The sequence below is a fragment of the Budorcas taxicolor genome, chromosome 3, assembly GCF_023091745.1.
Source record: "Budorcas taxicolor isolate Tak-1 chromosome 3, Takin1.1, whole genome shotgun sequence".
Lineage (NCBI taxonomy): Eukaryota > Metazoa > Chordata > Mammalia > Artiodactyla > Bovidae > Budorcas > Budorcas taxicolor.
In genome coordinates, this window is record NC_068912.1 from 75336960 (window position 1) to 75359974 (window position 23015).

Consider the following 23015-nt stretch of genomic DNA (forward strand, 5'->3'; position numbering starts at 1 on the left):
TGAGCATTGTTATTCATTACTCTGAAATGTCCACTCACCTATCTCATATAAAGACTGTATTAACAATCTATGGTCAAGCTTTAATTTATATTTAAAATGTATATTTAAAAATACACATTTGAAAACCTGTGTCAGATTTATTTATTACTTTATGTCAAAATTGTTATTTAAGAGCAGAAGGGAAAGGAATCTTTTCTACACCATCAATATTTTCTCCGTAACTCAAATGTTTATATTTAGAGGAACAAAACAACTGCTGTTTCACCATAGTTTAGCTTGTACTTAGCTTGTTTCCACTCTACTTTAAATGTAGACATTGAAAACATGGGGGATAGAAATGAATTTGCAGTAGATTAATGCTGGATAAATAACACTCAATTATATTTACATTTCTGTTTGTGCCCCCAATATAGAAGAGGTGCCTTCCATTAACCTATGTATAATGCTTTGGCTTAGCAAAAAACCACTCAAAAAGGCAGGGTGTCTAGATACAGAGACATCTCCTACTTTTCATGTTCTCCCCTTGTCTACCACTTATGGAGGAATGAACTGATGTTTAATCTCTGTGGATATATTTAATGAAATTCATGTAATTATTGGAAGTTTTATATTGTACTGATAGAATTTTCATGCATATTTATGTATCAAAATGTATTTGAGAGTATTTTATTGCTATATTGTCTGAAAAAAAAATCAATGAAATTCAGTGTAGTTTGCATAGAGAAAGAATATAAAAAGAGGAAAATAAAATTAAGTTTTGGTTCAGCAGATGAAATGTCACTGAATCCTGCTGATATGCTTGAAGAATTAATCACTGTACTCAATGTTTTTATGCAATACTGCAGGAGGGTTGAAACAGCAAGATAGTACTTTCAATATTGTAAATGTAACACATACAAATCATAATAATTTATCTGAGTAACAATAATCCCCACTTTAAATAAATTTTGACTTTCAGAAATATTTTTTCTACATAGCACACATTCTATTATTAGATATAAATAAGGCAAAACAGGATGGAACAAACAATTCTATTAAACTAAACATTGTATAAAATTTTGGTGATGGTTTTATGCAAAACTATCCTGTGTTTTTATGTAAACCATATTTTACATAGACTATTATATACAGGTACAGTTTGAAGAATGTATAAATACATATTTTCTGCCAAGTCACTATAGGATCTCTAGAAAAACTTCATTTTTATGAAATGTCTTTTATATTTTTTATTTGAAAACTATCACAATCCATAAATTAGCTTGAAAAGTTAAGCATTTGAAACTGGTGATTGTTTGAGGGTCATAGAAATGTCAGTTTCATAGGTTTCAAGGCAGTAACTTCCTGGTACGTATGTTCAGTTATGACAAGAATCTTAAATGGATTCTTCCCATTTTTACTTGTAATTATACAATTTTATAAGGCAGGATGCATTCTTACTTAATATGAATCTCTTATAGTATACTGTACTTTTCTGCCCCTAGAAAGATATTGTAGAAAAATTAACTCAATCATAATGACAAAACATAGCTAAAATAAAAATAGTCCTTTTTCTTCCTACTAGTGAAAAATCACCATTAAAAATTTCAAAAATACTCAGTCACTTACTTTGGTAGAGTTTTCAAGTGATTTTCTCTTAACTCCAATATCCGCAATTTGGCAAGTCTGTAGAAATGAATTTAAAAATTTGTTTCTTGATATTTCTCTATAAAACAATATTTTTATGGTAAACGAAATTGTTACTGTGTTAACCAAATGACAATGTCCAAACATTAAAAACCATGGTTTAGATCTTTAAGAATTATATAAATTGATTATGAGTAGGGTTGTATCAATATTGGAGAATGATAAATACCACTTTCCTAAACTTTCCTAAAATCTTGCAGATATCACTGTCTTAATCATCTAAATTTTCTGTTTTATAAAAATACATTCACTGTTGTTTAATCATATACATTCAAATTATTGAATATTTACTAAATACTAAGTACTGAGTTCACTGAAACATGGTAACAATTTCCCTCAAGAGATGACAAATGGATTTTTAAAGCAAGTGATAAAGCATAGTGGTTAAAAGCTTGAGCTTTGTGGTCAGGTATATCCGGGTGAAATCCAGACTCTTTGTATTCTATCCCTATGACACTGGGCAAATTAATCAACCCCTCCTAACTCCAATTTCTTCATCTGTAATGAGTATGTAGTAATAGTACAAAATTTATATGGTTTTGAATGTTAAATGATGTCATCATACATGTAAAACATAATACGTGGCACACTGTAAGTTTTAGTGAGTGTTACTTATTCCTGTGGAGCCCTATACCAAGGTCATAGTTGTAAAGTCTTGTTACCAAGGCCACAGATCTGGAACGCCGCACCAAAGTCATCTGCAGAACTGACTGAGCTCTAGTTCCAGACACTGACTTTTGCTATGAGCCCCTCTGATCTAAACTGGCTAATTCCCTGACCCCATATTAGGTAAAAATATCCACCTTCATACTCACCCTATAGCACCCTAACCAATCACCTAATGCCAGTCTTCCAGCAATAGTTTTCTTTGTGTTGAGACTATAAAACTTGGCTACTAAACCACGAAAGGAGTTGGCTCTCCCATGAGCCAGCTCTCTGTTCTAACAGCGTCTCCTGCTCTAATAAACTCTATTCTACTGTCATTCTGCCTTGTATCTGGAAATTCTTTTCAACCTGTGCAAAGACCATGACAGTTACTGTTACCTTTAATTAAATACTGGGAAAAGTGCCATATATATGGCATAATATAGCATATTTAATGGACTCTGAGCCTGAGATGTGAACATTTCAAGTAGATGCACATTTAAAATCCTGTCGTATCATCTGTCCTATGATAGTACTAGAGTTGGGAAAATCAAGTGAAGTGGATGAGAGGTGCTTACATTTTCTGATGCTTGCAAAATACTTGGGTGATTAGGAATGCATTTCACACTTAACTACTTGTTAATGTTTGCAATCTGGGGCAGTGTTGTTACTAATGTCTATGTTGTGCTGTGCTTAGTCGCTCAGTCATGTCCGACTCTTTGTGACCCCGCGGTCTCTAGCCCACCGGGCTCCTCTGTCCATGGGGATTCTTCAGGCAAAAATACTGGAGTGGGTTGCTATGCCCTCCTCCAGGGGATCTTTTCAACCCAGGAATCTAACCAGGGTGTCCTGCATTGCAGGTGGATTCTTTACTAGCTGAACAATGAGGGAAGCCTGCTAATGTCTATAAGCGAGCTTTACAATTTACTCAGTTGTGGCTATTTTAGGACAAATATTAAATGACTTATCCAAATTCTCAGCGCTGTGGGAATATTTCACTGTTTGAACTATTTAACCTACAGTGTCCCATATTTACTGTGCTTTTAGGTAGTCAACTAGTTCTCTTCCCATTTCCTTTTGGTTTTGAGTTCTATCAAGTTTCCAATTTAACTTTAATCTTATAACTCTTAATCTGTATTTGAAACAAATTGTCTCAGTTCTTCAGAGCATGGGATATCACTAGTAAAAGACATTTCTTAAACATTTATGTATCTAAAATCTTAGTATCTGTACTAGAGTAATAACATTTTATGACTTAATTTGGCCTTTAGGGGTACTAAATCTTAGGTTTTAGAAAGTATATTAAATGTTCTTTGTCAAATTATCCAGCTGAAGGTTCAAAAGCTTGTTAGATTACAATAATAAAATGGAGCATTTTGTGGCAGATAATTTACATAAAATTGAAATCTAATTCGAAGTGGTTTGGGTATTAAGTTATATATTTGCCCAGATTTCTTCCCTTGTATTAGGACTAGTAAAGAGAACTAACAAAATGCTAAAGCAAATAATGTATTTTAGGGAGATAATTAAACATTTTATGATTTAATAAACCAAAAGTATACTTGTGGTTGTGGCCAGTACCAGAATGAAAATCTACTTTATATGAACAAATGGTGAAATATTAATTCATTTAGAGACTAGGCATATGCTCTTGTGAATATCTGTGAATTTTCATAACTGTCTGAGTGTATGGTATTCGTAGATATTATGAAATCATGATCCACAAAAGTAAGAGAATTTGGAAAAAACTTTTGAGGTGATTTCTATATGCAAATAGAGGCTGCTACCTGTTAAAGGACTTCATTATTTCACTGAGTTCTTCTTAATGTCATTTATTAACTTCTTCCCAGAGGAGGAGGTTGAGGTACAGTCAGTCAGTTATTTGAAAAATTTGAGATGATCACTTAGAAAAAGGCAGTTAACAAAAAACTTAAAATATCTTAACTTTTAAAGTATATCTTTTATATTTAAAATAGCCTTTATATGGAAACAAAGTTACCATTGACACATGAATGGATACAGAAAACCTGTGTGTGTGTGGAATATATCAGTCATAAAAAGAAGAATATCCTGCCATTTGTAATGACATGAATGGACCTTAAGGGCATTATGCTGAGTGAAATAAGTTGGACAGGGAAAGACAAACACTCTATGATCTCACATATGAAATCTAAGAAGAAACAATAACTACAGAAAAGAGGTCAGATTTGTGGTTATCAGAGGTAGAGGTAGGGGAAGGAGAAATGGTTGATTGTCATCAAAAGATATGACTTTATGCTTATAAAATAAATATGTACTGGAGATGTAATGCATAGCATGATTACTATAGCTAATACTGCTATATAGTGTCCAATGTATCTCAAAGTAACTAAGAGTAAATTCTAAAAATTTTCATCACAAGGAAATGTTTTTTCATAATTATATAAAGTAATAGATGTCAACTAAATTTAATGTGCTAATCATTTTGTGATAAATTTGTCATTATTATGTTGTATACCTTAAGTTCATACAGTGCTATATATTATATCTCAATAAAGATGAAAAATGTTCAGTCTAGAACACCTAGAAAATATTGAGAATTTAAGATGAAAATAAAAACCTTCCATAATTTCCCTTCCAAGGAAATTATTTTATCTCCTGCATATTCATATTCATATGGGAAACACAGTTTATATATAGTTATGATAAGCTTTAAACATAACATCATGGAAATTAAAAGATATGTCTCTAGTCAAGATTATAAATTGCTACATTGTCATATGGATGTACCATAATATATTCAAGCAATCTCCTAGATGGATGTGTGCTTCCAAATTTTTCATATTGTAAATAACGATAAACATCTTTGTCCATAAATCCTAGTGTGATATATGATGATACATTTCTAGAAATGTATTACAAAGGCAGTGGTTATAAATATTTTCACATCTTTTAAAGCACACTGCCCTGCACAGAGTACATGACATTCTGCAATTTCATCAGCAGTGTGAAGTTATCTTTTTCCTCACACTCTAAATAGTTTTACAGTTTCTGTGATATGCTTAGAGCACAAAGGCCCTTTATTCATATATTAATTTGTATTATTTTATTATTTATGATAAACATTTTTTGTGTTTTCAACTTGTACACTTATTATGAACTGCTTCCACATGTTATTTACCCATTTTTTCTAATGAGATCTTAACTTTATACTCTTTTGAAAGAATTCTTTATAAGTTAAGGATCTAATTTGCCTTGCATATATGGTAGAAACATTTTCCTATTTATTACCTTAATATTTAAAATATTTTCTAATATTATTTTATTTTAAAGGCATGTATGTATTCAAATATATCCATTTATGGTATTTTCCTTTTTTTCTATGCTATAAAAGTATTATCTAACCTGTGTCAAAAATATACATATGTATATTTTTCCAGATCATTTCTGATATTATTTTTTAATATTTAACTCTTTAATTCCTCTGGAATCTGATTATTAATGACATGTAAAGACCTAATTTTACTTTATTTTTTAAAAATGTTTCATTAATTGGCATGGTCTCATTTATTGGATAAAAGTGAGGGTATCTTTAATTACAGGGGTCACTTTTGAAGCCTCACCTACTGATGGTGGTTAAGTACTTACCTAAAGTGAAATAAAACTGTATCATTTAAAGTTCTTATTCTTACCTTCCAAAATTGGCTGGAAGAAATTCAAGAAAGGCATCATTCAGGTAGAGCTGGGTCAGATTTAGAAGCTGCGTGAAGCCATCAGGGAGTCTAGAAAGGAGTTAAAGGTTTAGTCACTGCGTAGATGTTGCCATAGAAACAGAACAAAAATATATATCTCTAAGGAGAAAAAATAGAAGTGTAATACATTCTTCAACTCTCCTTTGGTATCACAGTAATGGAAGAATTTATTGAGCATGTTGTTACAGCTTGAAAATTTTGCCTGTTATTAAAATAAATGGCATTCACCCCTCCACACTGCTCTCCTATGCTGAGATTTATGTCACTGCCAAAGTCAGCGGCATCATTTCTTACTGTTACCCTGGCACTATACACACCAGTGAGATATTTTTATGGAAATTTCAAGATGTATGCTATCTTTTATAATTTCAAATTTATGATTCTTCTCATTAGAAAATTCACATGTATAGTCAGGCAAGGTTATCTACTCTTTCACTTAATCATTAGAAGTTGTGTGGAGTTTGCGACACTGATGGCTAAAGGTGCCCAAAATGAGAAAGGAAAGAGTGTTTTGTCCCTTAATTAATAATTTCCTTAATGCAGGCCCAACAGATACATGCATTATAATTCAAACTGACCTGATTCATGCACACTAAAAATGAACAAGAATATTAAAATAATAAATAGAATTCTAAAGACTTTAAGAGTCATTTAAAAGTTTAGAAAATATCCTTTGGGAACAATCTTATCAGTGAGATAAAGTAATTATTTGAAATGTTTAAATCATTTTTACCAAAATGATTTAACTCAAGGATTTTTCTTAAAAAGATATTGACTTTTTATTAATTTAATTTCTATTTAAACATTTTAATGCCTTTTTCTACACTTTAGACAAGACTATACTTTTTCACAGAATATTTTTAAAGAGTGTCCAAATATGCCTTCTCCTCAAATTATAATCTATGACCTTCCTTGTTTTTACTGACAAAATTATTTAAAAAGCTGCCTCTAGTGACTACTTTTTACTTCTCTCAAGCCATTGTTTTCTGACATCTACTCTAACTCTGTTACTGATACTGCACTCACCAAAGCCTCTGATGACCTCTAAATTCCAATTTCATTAACTTCATTTTATTTCATAACCCACACTGCCCAGCAACAGTTGTCATCACTGATTGTCCTCTCCTTCTGGGCTTCTACTATACCACTTCCCTGCTCTTCTTCCTACTCCTGGAACACTAGATCTGAGTTTCACTCCATGGTTTCTCTTCCTCTGACCAATCTTTTATTATGAAATGTTTTATGTATATAAAAGAGTATATGCATACCCACAATACAATTTAACAAATAGAACCAGTATCCTTAAAACCCTCTGGCTGTCCCTCCCTGACTACATCTTTCTATTTGCTCCACAAATTCCTAGATGATGGTTACTTTTCTGTTTTTTAAGGAGTTTTACACCTATTTAAATCCCTGAGAAAAAGTCATGTGGTTTGGTTTTTTTAATATTATCTAAATCAAATCATACTATGAATATTTTTATGGGACTTATAATAATTCACATTATTAAATAATTCATTAGTTAAGTCAAATTCATTCATTTAGATGTAGATGACTGATCACCATACCATGGTATTCCATTGTATGAATATATCACAATTCATTAATCATTCTTCATCTAATTGAACATTGCAGTTGTTTCTAGTTTTTGTCTATATTTCTATTATATATTCTATTTATTTTTGAACATATATACTGGTGAGCAAGAGATTACTTAAATAATATTGATGGTTAGAAGAGATTAATATCCTTATGAAAAGCTCTCAGCTAATGATTAGCATGAGTATAAATACCTCAGCTCTCTCACCCAAATCTGTGATGTGTGTTTAAACTCTTTCCCAGAGTTCCTCAGAAAGCTTAAGGTCCAGTGTCCATACTAGTAAATAGCTTGATAACATATCCTTAATTGATATTTCCTGATATCATTTTTTAAATATATTGCTTGAATTCTTCTCTAAACTTTTCTTCTGAGGAACCCAAACTAAACACAATTAATATTTTTATATCGATTCAGTAGGAATTGTTTATACACTCTTAAGACACTGATCTTATATGGATTATTTTTGCTACAAACATCTTGCTTCACTTTGTATTTTGGAGCTCGATTGTTTGTATATGACTTCTTAGAGGATGCTTCCATAAATTTGCTTCCAAACGGAGGTAGGATTCATAAAAGCAGAGAAGAGGGGAAAAGGAGGTTGGGGAAAGTCAGAGCCACAATGAAGAGGTAAAAATTCACCTGAGATGGGTTACAAAGAGAACATGGGTTCTAGGGAGAATATTTTATGAATAAGAGTATTAGTAGTTTATATTTGAGAGTATCAGTAGGGGACAGGTTTCAGAGGATATTTAATGCTTGACTCATAGGTATACATTTTATCTTATAAAAGTAAAAAAGAATCTACTGGAAATCTTTGTTTTTCTCTATGTTTTTCTTCCTTAACTACTTTAGAGCTCATATCCTGGTAGTATAATAGTTTTCATGAAAATGGCACAGATGTTCAACAGATTACAATTCAATTTAACTACTATTTTACTTTGATGTTCTTTTTGTTCCTATAATCATTCAAGAAAAGAAATCATTTATGGTTTCTCAAAAAAGAAGATTAATATGTGTAAAATGAGAAGAATGCTAAGACTTTTGATCTAAAAATTAATATTAACATCATAACTATTACTAAATAAAAATTCTTTAAAAATACTAATTTTTTAGTTATAAGGACAGCTTGGAAAACCCAGCTTACCTTAGTCTATTATTCTACCCATGTATGCACTAAATGATACTACTTTATACTACTTCTTTTGATGAAAAATATATTTCTTTATGGTACCTCTCTGAGAAAGTTTATGATGCAGGAAAATCTGGCTGTTACATAGAACACTTCTCTAAGGATTTAAGAATTGATTACATTGGGCAGATTCCAACTGCAAGACTGGACTGCCAAAACTAAGTTATATGAAAAATCAGAATGGAATGTAAGATAGTTTTTTCAGTCTGCTTATAAACAGAGATGGGGTGATATTTTATATCAAATCTTTCTTTTTAAAAATGCAGGATTAAGGGGTACATTTATACAGTATGTCTTGTTTAATAGCATGCACATTTTAAAATTTCAATTTATTTAAACAAGAATTTGTTGAATGGTCACTCTGCACTGAGATTCAAAATTAATGCCTTCTTCCTTACCTTCTCCACAGCATTATATTTATAGATTTAGCAAAATGCTATGACAATTAAGTTTACACAAATGTTAAGAATTTTTTATTCCAGAGCTAAATTACATTCTTTGAGAAGGAATTTTTAAAATCTCCTCAAGACCTAGTATTGTACTTTGAAAACATATTATTTGAAAAATATATAGTCAGTAGATCTGCTAAAAAAATTCAACTTTATTTATTATTAACTTTATGGTATGTTTTTGTAGTTTTAATGGTTTCACTTGTCAAAATCACCATTTCTGGAGGAACACACAAGAACCTGTGAGGAAGATATTCTTTAACAAGCTAGGTTAAACTTAAACAAGATGAAAACTACAGGCTGTCTTTATCCTCCTCCAAGATATTCAATGGAATCCAACAGTTTACACTAAGTGAAGTCTAATGAAATACTTTCATGTTCCTAGAGTAACTGGTAGCTTTCCATAGTGGACAGATTAATTTTAAAATTCAAAGCATTTAAAAAATATATATACTGATAAATAATTTCTCTAAGGAAACATTTTCATTTCACTAATGGCTTAAATTAAAAGTAGCATATTCAAATTATAATAAATAAATGATACTAGAATCAGACACCCAAAATATTTAGTGCTTGAGCACATGGACATTGATGTTAGAAGATCTAAGTCTGAATCACAGTTCTTTCAATTATTCATCTCTGTGACTTTTGCAAATTACTTAATCTTTGTAAGACTCAGTTTCCTTTTTTTTTGTAAAATGATAAGACTAATATCCACTTTCAGAGTTGCTTCAAAGAGTTAAATGATTATCTGCTCCATAAGACTCACTAAATAGGAGTGATAGTATTACTTTTGTTTTTATTGCTTTTATTCTAATTTTTCAATATTAACTAGAATACTAATTTAAATACTTTTATTAGTGCTAAATTTATTGTTGGAATAGACAAATTAAGATTGGCTGCAGACATCCTTGTTTCAACATTTTTCTTTTTTAAATGTGTTTACACTAGAAGTTTAATGAAAACATATTACAGGCATTTGACCTCCATTAGAATGTCAAACCAAATTAAAATTTTAGGAGCTATAAGTTGTGATTAAGAAGCCAGTGTAAAATCCTCTGGTCTAATTAGAAAGGTATTTTGCATCTAAACATTATAATTTATAACCTTAAAGTTATAAAATTAACATAACATTATCAGAGAACATTTTAACTATTATTTTCATTTAATGCATTTATTTTTTATCTAATTTCCAATTAATTATTTTAACATCACTGCAAACTTGTATCATGATTTCTCCCTTTACTTTGTTATTATCTTTCAATTTTGCTGTAAATCAGAGTGATTATAATCTATCAATCAAACTAGGACATTTTTTAGAGTTTCAGTTCAGTTCAGTTCAGTTCAGTTGCTCCGTTGTAGAGGGAACTATTAGCAATCATACCACATCATGACATATAAACTGGGAAGACCTGAGCAGAGACATATAATCACCCTATATACAATCTTCATATCCATGTGGAAGATGTATGATAATTTATTAGCAATTTTCTTATTGTTGAGTATTAAGAAAGTTCAATTTTTTCAAAATGTATCTTTTAATGTAAACCAAAATCAAACTGTTCCCCCAGGATTTGTGAAATATAATAAAAGAAATCCAGGAATTTATACTATCCTTGTGTATTTCCATATGTAAAAAACAATGTAGATACTATTTTTCTACTTCATATTTTCGGTGAAGACAAAAATGAAATAATGTGTCTAAAAGCCTGAGATATGCTAGGTTCTCAGTAAATGATGGTCTTCAACTTTTTGAGAAGTTGTTATTCTCAATTTTACTGTAATAATTTTCACCACTGACTCGGTTAAGGCATTCAGACTATACTATAGAGTTCACATCTAAAACTAAACCTAGCAATATAACACTTAAAACTGTAACTTTCATTTTCTAGGGTTTTCATGACTTAACTACCATGTAGATTTCTTATATCTAAGAAAACAAACAGAAAGCAGGAAAGAAAAATGAAACCTCAATCTAGTTTTAATAGAGCAAATTAATAAATCTCTAGTATAACTCATCAAATAAAAAAGAAAAAAGACACAAAACAGAGAGCATCACTAGAGACCTTATAGATTTAAGGGCTAATAAAATAATATGGAAAATAAGATGCCATGAGTTTGAAAACATATGAAATATACATATCCCTAAAAACACAAAATACCAGAAATGATTCAAAGAAAAGTTGATAATTTGAATAACACTAACGCCCAAGGTAAGAGAAACCCAAGTAAGATGGTAGGTGTTGCAAGAGGGCATCAGAGGGCAGACACACTGAAACCATACCCACAGAAATCTAGTCAATATAATCACACTAGGACCACAGCCTTGTCTAACTCAATGAAACTAAGCCATGCCCGCGGGGCAATCCAAGACGGGCGGGTCATGGTGGAGAGGTCTGACAGAATGTGGTCCACTGGAGAAGGGAATGGCAAGCCACTTCAGTATTCTTGCCTTGAGAACCCCATGAACAGTATGAAAAGGCAAAATGATCGGATACTGAAAGAGGTACTCCCCAGGTCAGTAGGTGCCCAATATGATACTGGAGGTCAGTGGAGAAATAACTCCAGAAAGAATGAAAGGATGGAGCCAAAGCAAAAACAATACCCAGCTGTGGATGTGACTGGTGATAGAAGCAAGGTCCGATGCTGTAAAGAGCAATATTGCATAGGAACCTGGAATGTCAGGTGCATGAATCAAGGTAAATTGGAAGTGGTCAAACAGGAGATGGCAAGAGTGAACATCGACACTCTAGGAATCAGTGAACTAAAATGGACTGGAATGGGTGAATTTAACTCAGGTGACCATTATATCTACTACTGTGGACAGAAATCCCTCAGAAGAAATGGAGTAGCCATCATGGTCAACAAAAGAGTCCAAAATGCAGTACTTGGATACAATCTCAAAAATGACAGAATGATCTCTGTTCGTTTCCAAGGCAAACCATTCAATATCACAGTAATCTAAGTCTATGCCTCAACCAGTAACGCTGAAGAAGCTGAATGGTTCTATAAAGACCTACAAGACCTTTTAGAACTAACACCCAAAAAAGATGTCCTTTTCATTATAGGGGATTGGAATACAAAAGTAGGAAAACAAGAAATACCTGGACTAACAGGCAAATTTGGCCTTGGAATGAGGAATGAAGCAGGGCAAAGACTAATAGAGTTCTGCCAAGAAAATGCACTGGTCATAGCAAACACCCTCTTCCAACCACACAAGAGAAGACTCTACACATAGATATCACCAGATGGTCAACACTGAAATCAGATTGGTTATATTCTCTGCAGCCAAAGATGGAGAAGCTCTATACATTCAACAAAAACAAGACCAGGAGCTGACTGTGGCTCAGATCATGAACTCCTTATTACCAAATTCAGACCGAAATTGAAGAAAGCAGGGAAAACCGCTAGACCATTCATGTATGACCTAAATCAAATCCCTTATGATTATACAGTGGAAGTGAGAAATAGATTTAAGGGCCTAGATTTGATAGATAGAGTGCCTGATGAACTACGGAATGAGGTTCGTGACATTGTACAGGAGACAGGGATTAAGACCATCCCCATGGAAAAGAAATGCAAAAAAGCAAAATGGCTGTCTGGGGAGGCCTTACAAATAGATGTGAAAAGAAGAGAAGTGAAAAGCCAAGGAGAAAAGGAAAGATATAAGCATCTGAATGCAGAGTTGAAGAGAACAGCAAGAAGAGATAAGAAAGCCTTCAGCAATCAATGCAAAGAAATAGAGGCAAACAACAGAATGGGAAAGACTAGAGATCTCTTTAAGAAAATTAGAGATACCAAGGGAACATTTCATGCAAAGATGGGCTCGATAAAGGACAGAAATGGTGTGGACCTAACAGAAGCAGAAGATATTAAGAAGAGGGGCAAGAATACACAGAAGAACTGTACAAAAAGGATCTTCATGACCTGGATAATCACGATGGTGTAATCACTCATCTAGAGCCAGACATCCTGGAATGTGAAGTCAAGTGGGCCTTAGAAAGCATCACTACGAACAAAGCTAGTGGAGGTGATGGAATTCCAGTTGAGCTATTTCAAATCCTGAAAGGTGATGCTGTGAAAGTGCTGCACTCAATATGCCAGCAAATTTGGAAAACTCAGCAGTGGCCACGGGACTGGAAAAGGTCAGTTTTCATTCCAACCCCAAAGAAAGGCAATGCCAAAGAATGCTCAAACTACCACACAACTGCACTCATCTCAGACACTAGTAAAGTAATGCTCAAAATTCTCCAAGCAAGGCTTCAGCAATATGTGAACCGTGAACTTCCAGATGTTCAAGCTGGTTTTAGAAAAGGCAGAGGAACCAGAGATCAAATTGACAACATCCACTGGATCATCAAAAAAGCAAGAGAGTTCCAGAAAAACATCCATTTCTGCTTTATTGATTATGCCAAAGCCTTTGACTGTGTGGATCACAATAAACTGTGGAGAATTCTGAAAGTGATGGGAATACCAGACCCCCTAACCTGCTTCTTGAGAAATCTGTATGTAGGGGCCAGGAAGCAACAGTTAGAACTGGGCATGGAACAACAGACTGGTTCCAAATAGGAAAAGGAGTACGTCAAGGCTGTATATTGTCATCCTGCTTATTTAACTTCTCTGCAGAGTACATCATGAGAAATGCTGGGCTGGAAGAAGCACAAGCTGGAATCAAGATTGCCGGGAGAAATATCAATAACCTCAGATATGCAGATGACACCACCCTTATGGCAGAAAGTGAAGAGGAACTAAAAAGCCTCTTGATGAAAGTGAAAGAGGAGAGTGAAGAAGTTGGCTTAAAGCTCAACATTCAGAAAACAAAGATTATGGCATCCGGTCCCATCACTTCATGGGAAATAGATGGGGAAACAGTGGAAACAGTGTCAGACTTTATTTTTGGGAGCTCCAAAATCACTGCAGATGGTGACTACAGCCATGAAATTAAAAGATGCTTACTCCTTGGAAGAAAAGTTATGACAAACTTGGATAGCATATTCAAAAGCAGAGACATTACTTTGCCGACTAACGTCTGGCTAGTCAAGGCTATGATTTTTCCTGTGGTCATGTATGGATGTGAGAGTTGGACTGTGAAGAAGGTTGAGTGCCAAAGAATTGATGCTTTCGAACTGTGGTGTTGGAGAAGACTCTTGAGAGTCCCTTGGACTGCAAGGTGATCCAACCAGTCCATTCTGAAGGAGATCAGCCCTGGGATTTCTTTGGAGGGAATGATGCTAAAGCTGAAACTCCAGTACTTTGGCCACCTCATGCAAAGAGTTGACTCATTGGAAAAGACTCTGATGCTGGGAGGGATTGGGGGCAGGAGGAGAAGGGGACAACAGAGAATGAGATGGCTGGATGGCATCACGGACTCGATGAACATGAGTCTGAGTGAACTCTGGGAGTTGGTGATGGATAGGGAGGCCTGGCGTGCTGTGATTCACGGGGTCGCAAAGAGTCGGACACGACTGAGTGACTGAACTGAACTGATAGGTATTATGGAAATTAAATTTGTAATTAAACTTTCCCATAAAGAAAAGCTCAGGCTTGAATGTTCCACTTGCAAATTCTATCAATATTTAGGGAAGAAATAATTCCAAGACTATACAATTTCTTACAGGAAATAGAAGACATTTCCCAGCTGTTTTAATGAGGCCAGTTTTACCTTGATACCAAAAGCAGACAAAGAAATTATAAGAAAAAAATTTCAGGCTAATATGCCTCATGAATATAGATGGGAAAATCCTTAGAAGATACTATCAAATCAGAGGCATTCATGTATAAAATGCATAATATTCCATGACCAGGTAAGTTTATTTATATCATTGTGGCAATAGATATTATTTTAAAAAACAAAACACAAACTTTGACAAACTCAACATCTATTCACAGCAAAAATTCTCAGCAAAACAGATGTCAAAATTGGCTATTTTCTAAGGTGTCCCCTAAGATCTCTTCTAGAAGTTTGTTGCTGCTTATTTCCTAGTCATGTGGGACTATCTGCAGCCCTATGGAAAATAGCCCGTTGGATTTCCCTGCCCATGGAATTTTTCTGGCAAGAATACTTGAGTGTGGTGCCATTTCTTACTCCTGGAGACCTTCCATACCCAGTTCAGTTCAGTTCAGTTGCTAGGTCATGTCCAGCTCTTTGCGACCCCATGGTCTGCAGCACGCTGGACTTCCCTGTCCATCACCAACTCCTGGAGCTTACTCAAACTCATGTCCATCGAGTCAGTGATGCCATCCAATATCTCATCCTCTGTCATCCCCTTCTCTTCCTGCGTTCAGTCTTTCTCGGCATCAGGGTCTTTTCTAATGAATCAGTTCATCCCATCAAGCAGGCAAAGTATTGGGTTTCAGCTTCAGCATCAGTCCTTCCTATGAATATTCAGGATTGATTTCCTTTACAATTGACTGCTTTGATCTCTTTGCAGTCCAAGGGACTCTCCAGAGTCTTCTCCAACATCACAGTTCAAAAGCATCAATTCTTTGGGGCTCAGCTTTCTTTATAGTCCAAATCTCACATCCATACATGACTACTGGAAAAATCATAGCTTTGACTAGATGGACTTTTGTTGGCAAATTGATGTCTCTGCTTTTTAATATGCTGTCTAGGTTGGTCATAACTTTCCTTCCAAGGAGTCAGCATCTTTTAATTTCATTGCTGCAGTCACCAACTGCAATGATTTTGCCCCCCCCCCACCCCCCCCCCCCCAAATAAAGTCTCTCACTGTTCCTATTGTTTCCCCATCTATTTGGCATGAAGTGATGGGACTGGATGCCACGACCTGAGTTTTCTGAATGTTGAGTTTGAAGTCAACATTTTCACTCTCCTCTTTTACTTGCATCAAGAGGCTCTTTTGTTCTTCTTCTCTTTCTTCCATAAGGATGGTGTCATTTGCATAACTCAGTTTGTTGATATTTCTCCAGGCAATCTTGATTCCAGTTTGTGCTTCATCCAGACCAGCATTTTTCATGATGTACTCTACATATAAGTTAAATAATAGGGTGACTATAAATAGCCTTGATGTACTCCTTCCCCAATTGGGAACCAGTCTGTTGTTCCATGTCCAGTTCTAACTGTTGCTTCTTGACCTGCATATAGGTTTCTCAAGAGGCAGGTCAGGTGGTCTGGTATTCTCATCTCTTTCAGAATTTTCCACAGTTTGTTGTGGTCCACACAATTAAAGGCTTTGGCAGAGTCAACAAAGCAGAAGTGGCTGTCTGGAACTCTCCTGCTTTTTTGATGATCCAGCGTATGTTGGCAATTTGATCTCTGGTTCCTCTGCATTTTCTAAATCCAGCTTGAACATTTGCATTTTCACAGTTCATGTTCTGTTGAAGCCTGGCTTGGATAATTTTGATCATTACTTTGCTAGTGTGTGAGATGAGAGCAATTGTGCAGTAGTTTGAGCATTCTTTGCCATTGCCTTTCTTTGGGATTGGAATGAAAATTGACCTCTTCCAGTCCTGTGACTACTGCTGAGTTTTCCAAATTTGCTGTCGTATTGAGTGCAGCACTTTCACAGCATCATCTATTAGGATTTTAAAATAGCTCAGCTAGAATTCCATCACCTCCAGTAGCTTTGTCTCTAGTGATGCTTCCTAAGGCCAACTTGACTTCGCATTATAGGATGTCTGGCTCTGGGTGAGTAATCATACAGAAGTGGGATTCTGACCCAAAAGTGGGATCAAACCCACATTTCCTGTGTCTCTTGCAGTGGTAGGCACATTCTTTACCACTAGTGCCACCTGGAAGCCCCTGTAAGTTTCGTTGTTCTTCAATCTCTCATTTGTGTCCCACTCTTTGCGACCCCATTGACTGGAGCATGCCAGAGTTCCGTGTCCTTCACCATCTCCTAGAGCTTGCTCAAACTAATGTCCATTGAGTTGGCGATGCCATCCAACCATCTCGTCTTCTGTCATCCCCTTCTCCTCCTTCAATCTTTCCCAGCATAAGGGTCTTTTCCAATGAGTCAGCTCTTTGCATCAGGTTGCCAAAGTATTGGAGTTTCAGCCTCAGCATCAGTCCCTTAAATGAATATTCAGGATTGACTCCTTTTAGGATTGATTGGTTTTATCCTTGCAGTCCAAGGGACTCTCAAGATTCTTCTCCAACACCACAGTTCAAATTCATCACTTCTTCAGCACTCAGCCTTCTTTATGTTCCAATTCTCACATCCATACATGACTACTGGAAAAACTATAGCTGTGACTGTGTGGACTTCTGTTGGCAAAGTAATGTCTCTGCTTTTTAATATGCTGTCTATGTTTGTCATAGGTTTTCTTCCAAGGAGCAAGCGTCTTTAATTTCATGACTACAGTCATCATCTGCACTGATTTTGGAGCCCTAGAAGTTTAGGCCTTTGCAAAATCTTCTCCTCTTGAGTACTGGTAGGACTTGTCCTTTGCTCCTGATTAATGGACTGTGGCAAATAGGATGCCATTCTCTAAACTATAGTATGTGATACACCTCTGTCTTCCTAGGATGCTCACTCTACTCATCTGTTGGCCCTGAAGAAACAAGATGTTGTGTTGTGAACTATGTATGGAGAGGGTCACCTGACTGGGGATTGCACTAGCATTTAGGATTCAAGAATGCCCTCTAGCTGTCAGCCAGAAAAATGCTGGAGCTCACAGGTTTATGACAGCAAGGAAATGAATTCTACCAATAAGCTGAATGAGGTTGAAAATGGATTTTTTTCCCAGTTGGGCTTCCAGATGAGACTACAGCTTGACTGTTGCTTTGATAGTAGCCTGGTGAAAATCTCAAAAAGTGAACCCAGCTATAGCATGGCTAGATTCCTGACTCACATAAACGAAAAGATAACAAATATATATTGTTTTAAACCACTAAGTGTGTGGTGATTTCTTGTACAGAATTATAAAACTAACACTGATTTTGGTATCTGAAATTGGGATTCTGCTATAATATATTCCTAAAAAATGTGGAGTGGCTTTGGAGTCAGGAAGTGGTCAGAAACTGCACAACTATTGAAGAACATTATAGAGAAAGCTTAGATTTTCGTAAAAAGTTTGAAAGTAGGAACCTAAGCTTTGAGAGCCCTGTTGGTAAGAGCTTAAAAGGAAGTGAGAAATAGGTTATTTAAAATTTCCTCAGCCTGTAAAGGGAATGTATTTTAAAAAAAAGTAACTATCATACATAATGGTGAAAGTCTGAATGCTTTTTCCTTAAGATTGAGAACAAGGCAATGGTGTCTGTTTTCACCTCTTCTATTCAACATTATACAGGAGGTCCTAGCCAGGACAATAAAGCTAAAGAAATAAATTAATGGATCATAGATTGGGAAGAATGAAATAAAACTATCTTTATTCCCAGGTAACATTATGATCTACTAGAAAATTGCATGCTTTCTCCCTCAAATCTACAAAATATTTATTAGTACCATTAAATGAATCTATTAAAGTTGCAGGATTTAAAGTCAACATACAACAAGCAATTGTATTTTTGTGATAAATAAATCATTTATAATTACCCCCAAACTTGAAATACTTGGAGTAAAATAGATATGCACTATGTTTAGGGAAAGGAATACTCAATATTTTTGGCATGTCAATTCTGCCCAAATTTATCTACAGATTCAATACAACTATTATCAAAATGCCATAAGGTTTTCATATTTTTGTAGAAACTGGCAAGCTGATTTAAAAAAATATATGGAAAAGCAAAGGGAATAGAAGAGCCCAAATAATCTGATTAAGAAGAAAAAGGTTGAAGGACTCACACTCCCTGACTGTGTGAATTATTACAAAGCTACAGTAATTGAGATAGTGTAAAATTGGTATTAGGAGAGGCATATAGATTAACACAAAAGTATAGAATCCAGAAATGGATCCAAACACATAAGATCAACTGACTTACAAAACAGATACTCAGATAATTTTATTTACAAAACAGGATAAAATTTTCAACAAATGGTACTGGAACATATAAAATGCAATAAATAAAGAAAAAAGAGAAGCACAACACACACACACCATACATATAAACAAAAAGCAACTTTAAATGGATCATATACCTAACTGTAAAATCAAAGCTACAAAAGTTCCAAAGGAAAGCTTAGGGGAAAATCTTTATAACTATGATTTATCAATAGTAAAGATCTCCTAGATAGCAACAAGAAGAACAAATAATAAAAAATTATAAACAGGTCTCATCAAAATGAAAATATTTTACTCTTTGAAAGTCACTGTTCAGGAAGTGCAAAGGTAAGTCATAAGAGCAAATATTTGCAGTTTTAAAATCAAATTAAATTCTGACTAAAAGTATCCGATTTTTAGCCAGAATTTATAAAGAATTTCTATAATTCAATATTAAAGAGAACTCAATAAATATGAAAAAACCAAACATTTATCAAAGAAGCAATAATATTTTAAAGAAATACAAGGAGAGATTTTAATTTGATTTTAAAACTGTAAATTAAAACTACAGTGAGTTATAACAAAGAGATACTGTATCTACTAGAATGGCTAAAATAGAAAAAAAAAATTAAACAACTGATAGTATCAAATCCTGACAATAATAAGGAATAATGGAAAATCTAATAGATTACTGATGGGAATACACAATGAAATAGCTATTTTGAAAACAGTTTGGAAATTTCTTACATGGTGATACATACATGTACCTCACTACGCAGAAAACTACTTCTAGGTGTTCACTTAGTAGAAGTGAAAACAGATGCTTACACAAACACCTGTACAGAAATGTTTACACCTACTTTATTCATAATAGCTCCAAACTAGAAACAACTTAAATTTTATCTATCAACTGAGGAATATATAAACAACTTGTGCTATATTCATACAAAGGAATTCTGCCTAGGAATAAATGGGAATGTAGTAGAATTCTTGAAATGGCAGGAATAAATCTTAAAATCACTGTGGTAAGTAAAAACACACAAAGTATGGCACTATTTATATGATATTTTGGGAAAGCAAAACCATGGGAATTTGATTTTCCTTTTGAGTAATTTTTTTTTCCTAAATTGACTTTTCTTTCAAGTAATTTTTTAAAATGAATTCTCAAACTTGCTTTTAGTGTTAGCCATTTTTTGATGAAATTGGTTATATTCATTTATCTTTTGAAATGTTAAGTATATGAAAGGAATTCAGAGACATAGTCAATAAAACTATAGCTTTTACGCTTTTGTAATTTATTATCTGACTTCCACTCCCAAAGACCTGATGATGATTCCTAAATAAAATGAGCTATTAAAATTAAAGAACCAGAAATCAAAACAATTAATCATCTGCCTTGGATTATGACTTAAGCAAGGATATACTTATAGTCTTGTGATATGTCAGCAATATTTATTTCTTTTATGAGAAAGTTGCATTTTGGTCTAAGTTTTTTGAAGAATACTTTTCACATTTTTTTCTGCACCATATTTTACATTTGAGGTAGAAAATTTGTATCTTTTAATCATAGTTTGCTCCTTAATGCTCCACACTTTCTACTAAAGGCCTCAAATTATTTCACTAACCATTCACTGTAAAGAGCCTCATCTAAACTTATCCTTTTACATTCTATTTCATTTCTAGTCTCACTTACATCCTCTTTTTGTGATCTATAGAGAAACCATCCTCACTTCTACCTATCCTCAACCCTACTGGAGAAAAATTTCCCGTTAAATGCATTTTGATACACTTCTTTTGTCTTCTGGAAACACTAGATTGATTAATTGAACTTTAGTTTCTCCCTGTCTCTCTTTCTCTATGTGGACAAAGGACTGAAGGAATTTTCTCAAATCCTTCTGTCAGTTTTTGTATAATTAAAATACCAGTCTTACTTTGCAACTCATTACCTGCATCCCAACACCACTGAATAAATTCTACCACTTTCAAATATTACTACACTTTTCAATAGACTTTCTAGATTTTTATGGTTAAATAACTTTAACATTCAGGTTCATGACTCACCAAAGCCATTCATGTCATAGTTTCTTGACCTATTTGATTCCACACACTCTATCACTATGACATAATTGTAATTTGAAACATGGTCACATGCTGAATTTCACTTTCCCATGGCATTGCTCTACTAACAGATCGTAACACACAAATACCCTACTTCTGATTACAGCATCTTTACCGTCCATGTCTTCCATTTGGCTGTCCTCATAGAATTATATTTTTTTTCCCTCTTCATGTAATCACTGGTACCTAAATAGTCCTTTTTTTCAGATCATACTTAATTCATTTTCCAGCTTGAACCACATTATCAACTAATTTCATGCACCTTACACTCTTGTACTTTCTTGAACTTTCATCAGAACCGTGATGCTAATTTTTCAGCATGACCACAACTAATAACTGTTTTCTTAGTTTTGGTGCTTTTCCATGGAATGTCACCTGATAGCCAAAAAAATGATATGGTTTGCTGTAAAGTAATGCCATCTTGCACCAATTAGGCCTTCACTGTTACTCAGCAATGCTTTATTCATCTTTTGTTGAACTATTCTGATTTGATTATTCCTTTACCAATATTCTATTAAATTGAATTTTAAACACAGCATTTAAAATTCATTACTATGTAAGTTTCTTTTATCTTTATTCTTTTATCCCTGGAAACACAAAGGTAAATAAAATGTGATGACTCATACTCACTTAGAAATGGGATTGACACTGGCTTCAATAATTGTTAAACACTTACAGCACTTTATGTTTTCTGGAAATTCTTGTACACCTAAAATTGGAAAAAGAGTACATGAAAATATACTAAACTATAGTTTAACATTAAGAATAAATAAATACATAGTGTAAACACCATATGGATAATCATTAAGTAAGAATAAAAACTTAATAATACATTAGTGTCATATAGTACATGTCTATGTTTTAAAAATAAAATGTGAACACTAAGTTATATTTTATGAAGTAATAATTGGAAATTAGACAAAAACAGAAAAATTTAGTATAAGATAGATCTTGGCTATTTACTAATCTAAAGAAAAGAATAGTTGGGCTTATCTAGTTATCATAAAAGCTAACAAAAGGAAGGGGAAACCAGCAGATATAAGAAAAGAGTAAAATCTGTGCTTGCTGTCCTTTCATTTTAAAAGATTGGGAAGACTGAACATGCATAATGGAAAGACGCCTAAAGAAAAATCATAAATCAATAGATATCCCCAAACTATTCAGAAGCCCTAAAACATTTTATACAGCTCTTCCTAGCTGGCACACAGTGCAACGCTGCATCTGCCTGAGAGGGTGACTAGGTGAGCAGCCCTTGCTGGAATCCTCTCCGGAGTCTCTGAGGTAGCCAGATGGCTGATTGCCCTTGGAGAACTGCTCATCTGCTGTCACAGCTGTGCTGTTGGCTTTGTGGCAAAAAAACACGAATTTTTCTTACTCAAAATCAGTAAGCCACAACTTAATCCATAAATGTGATAGTCAGAGGAATAAAAGATGGAGTGGATGTTACAATCAGTTGATAAAAATGAGTTAAACAAATAGTTGGCCTCCATAACCATAAGTTCCACATTGACGGATTAACAAAGAGCAGGTAGGAAATATTTTTTTCAATAAAACCTCAGAAATTTTTGGAAAGCAAAACTCAGATTTGCTACACACTGGCAAATATTTACATAGCCTATATATCTCATTAAGTATTATAAGTAATCTAGAGATGACCTAAAGTACACAGCTGGATGTGTATAGGTTCAGTTCAGTTCAGTTGCTCAGTCGTGTCCAACTCT

At 34.1% G+C, this 23015-nt stretch overlaps 1 protein-coding gene across 1 annotated transcript in view; it reads right to left on the reverse strand.

The window, feature by feature from the left end:
* The window catches only part of LRRC7 (leucine rich repeat containing 7), a 492466-nt gene that overhangs the window by 280887 nt on the left and 188564 nt on the right, over window positions 1-23015 (reverse strand). The window contains exons 4-6 of the mRNA XM_052637059.1: window positions 21925-22003; window positions 6000-6089; window positions 1606-1662 (exon numbers count right to left, since the gene is read on the reverse strand). Coding sequence (XP_052493019.1) covers window positions 1606-1662; window positions 6000-6089; window positions 21925-22003 — 226 coding nt within the window. The remainder of the gene's footprint in view (window positions 1-1605; window positions 1663-5999; window positions 6090-21924; window positions 22004-23015) is intronic.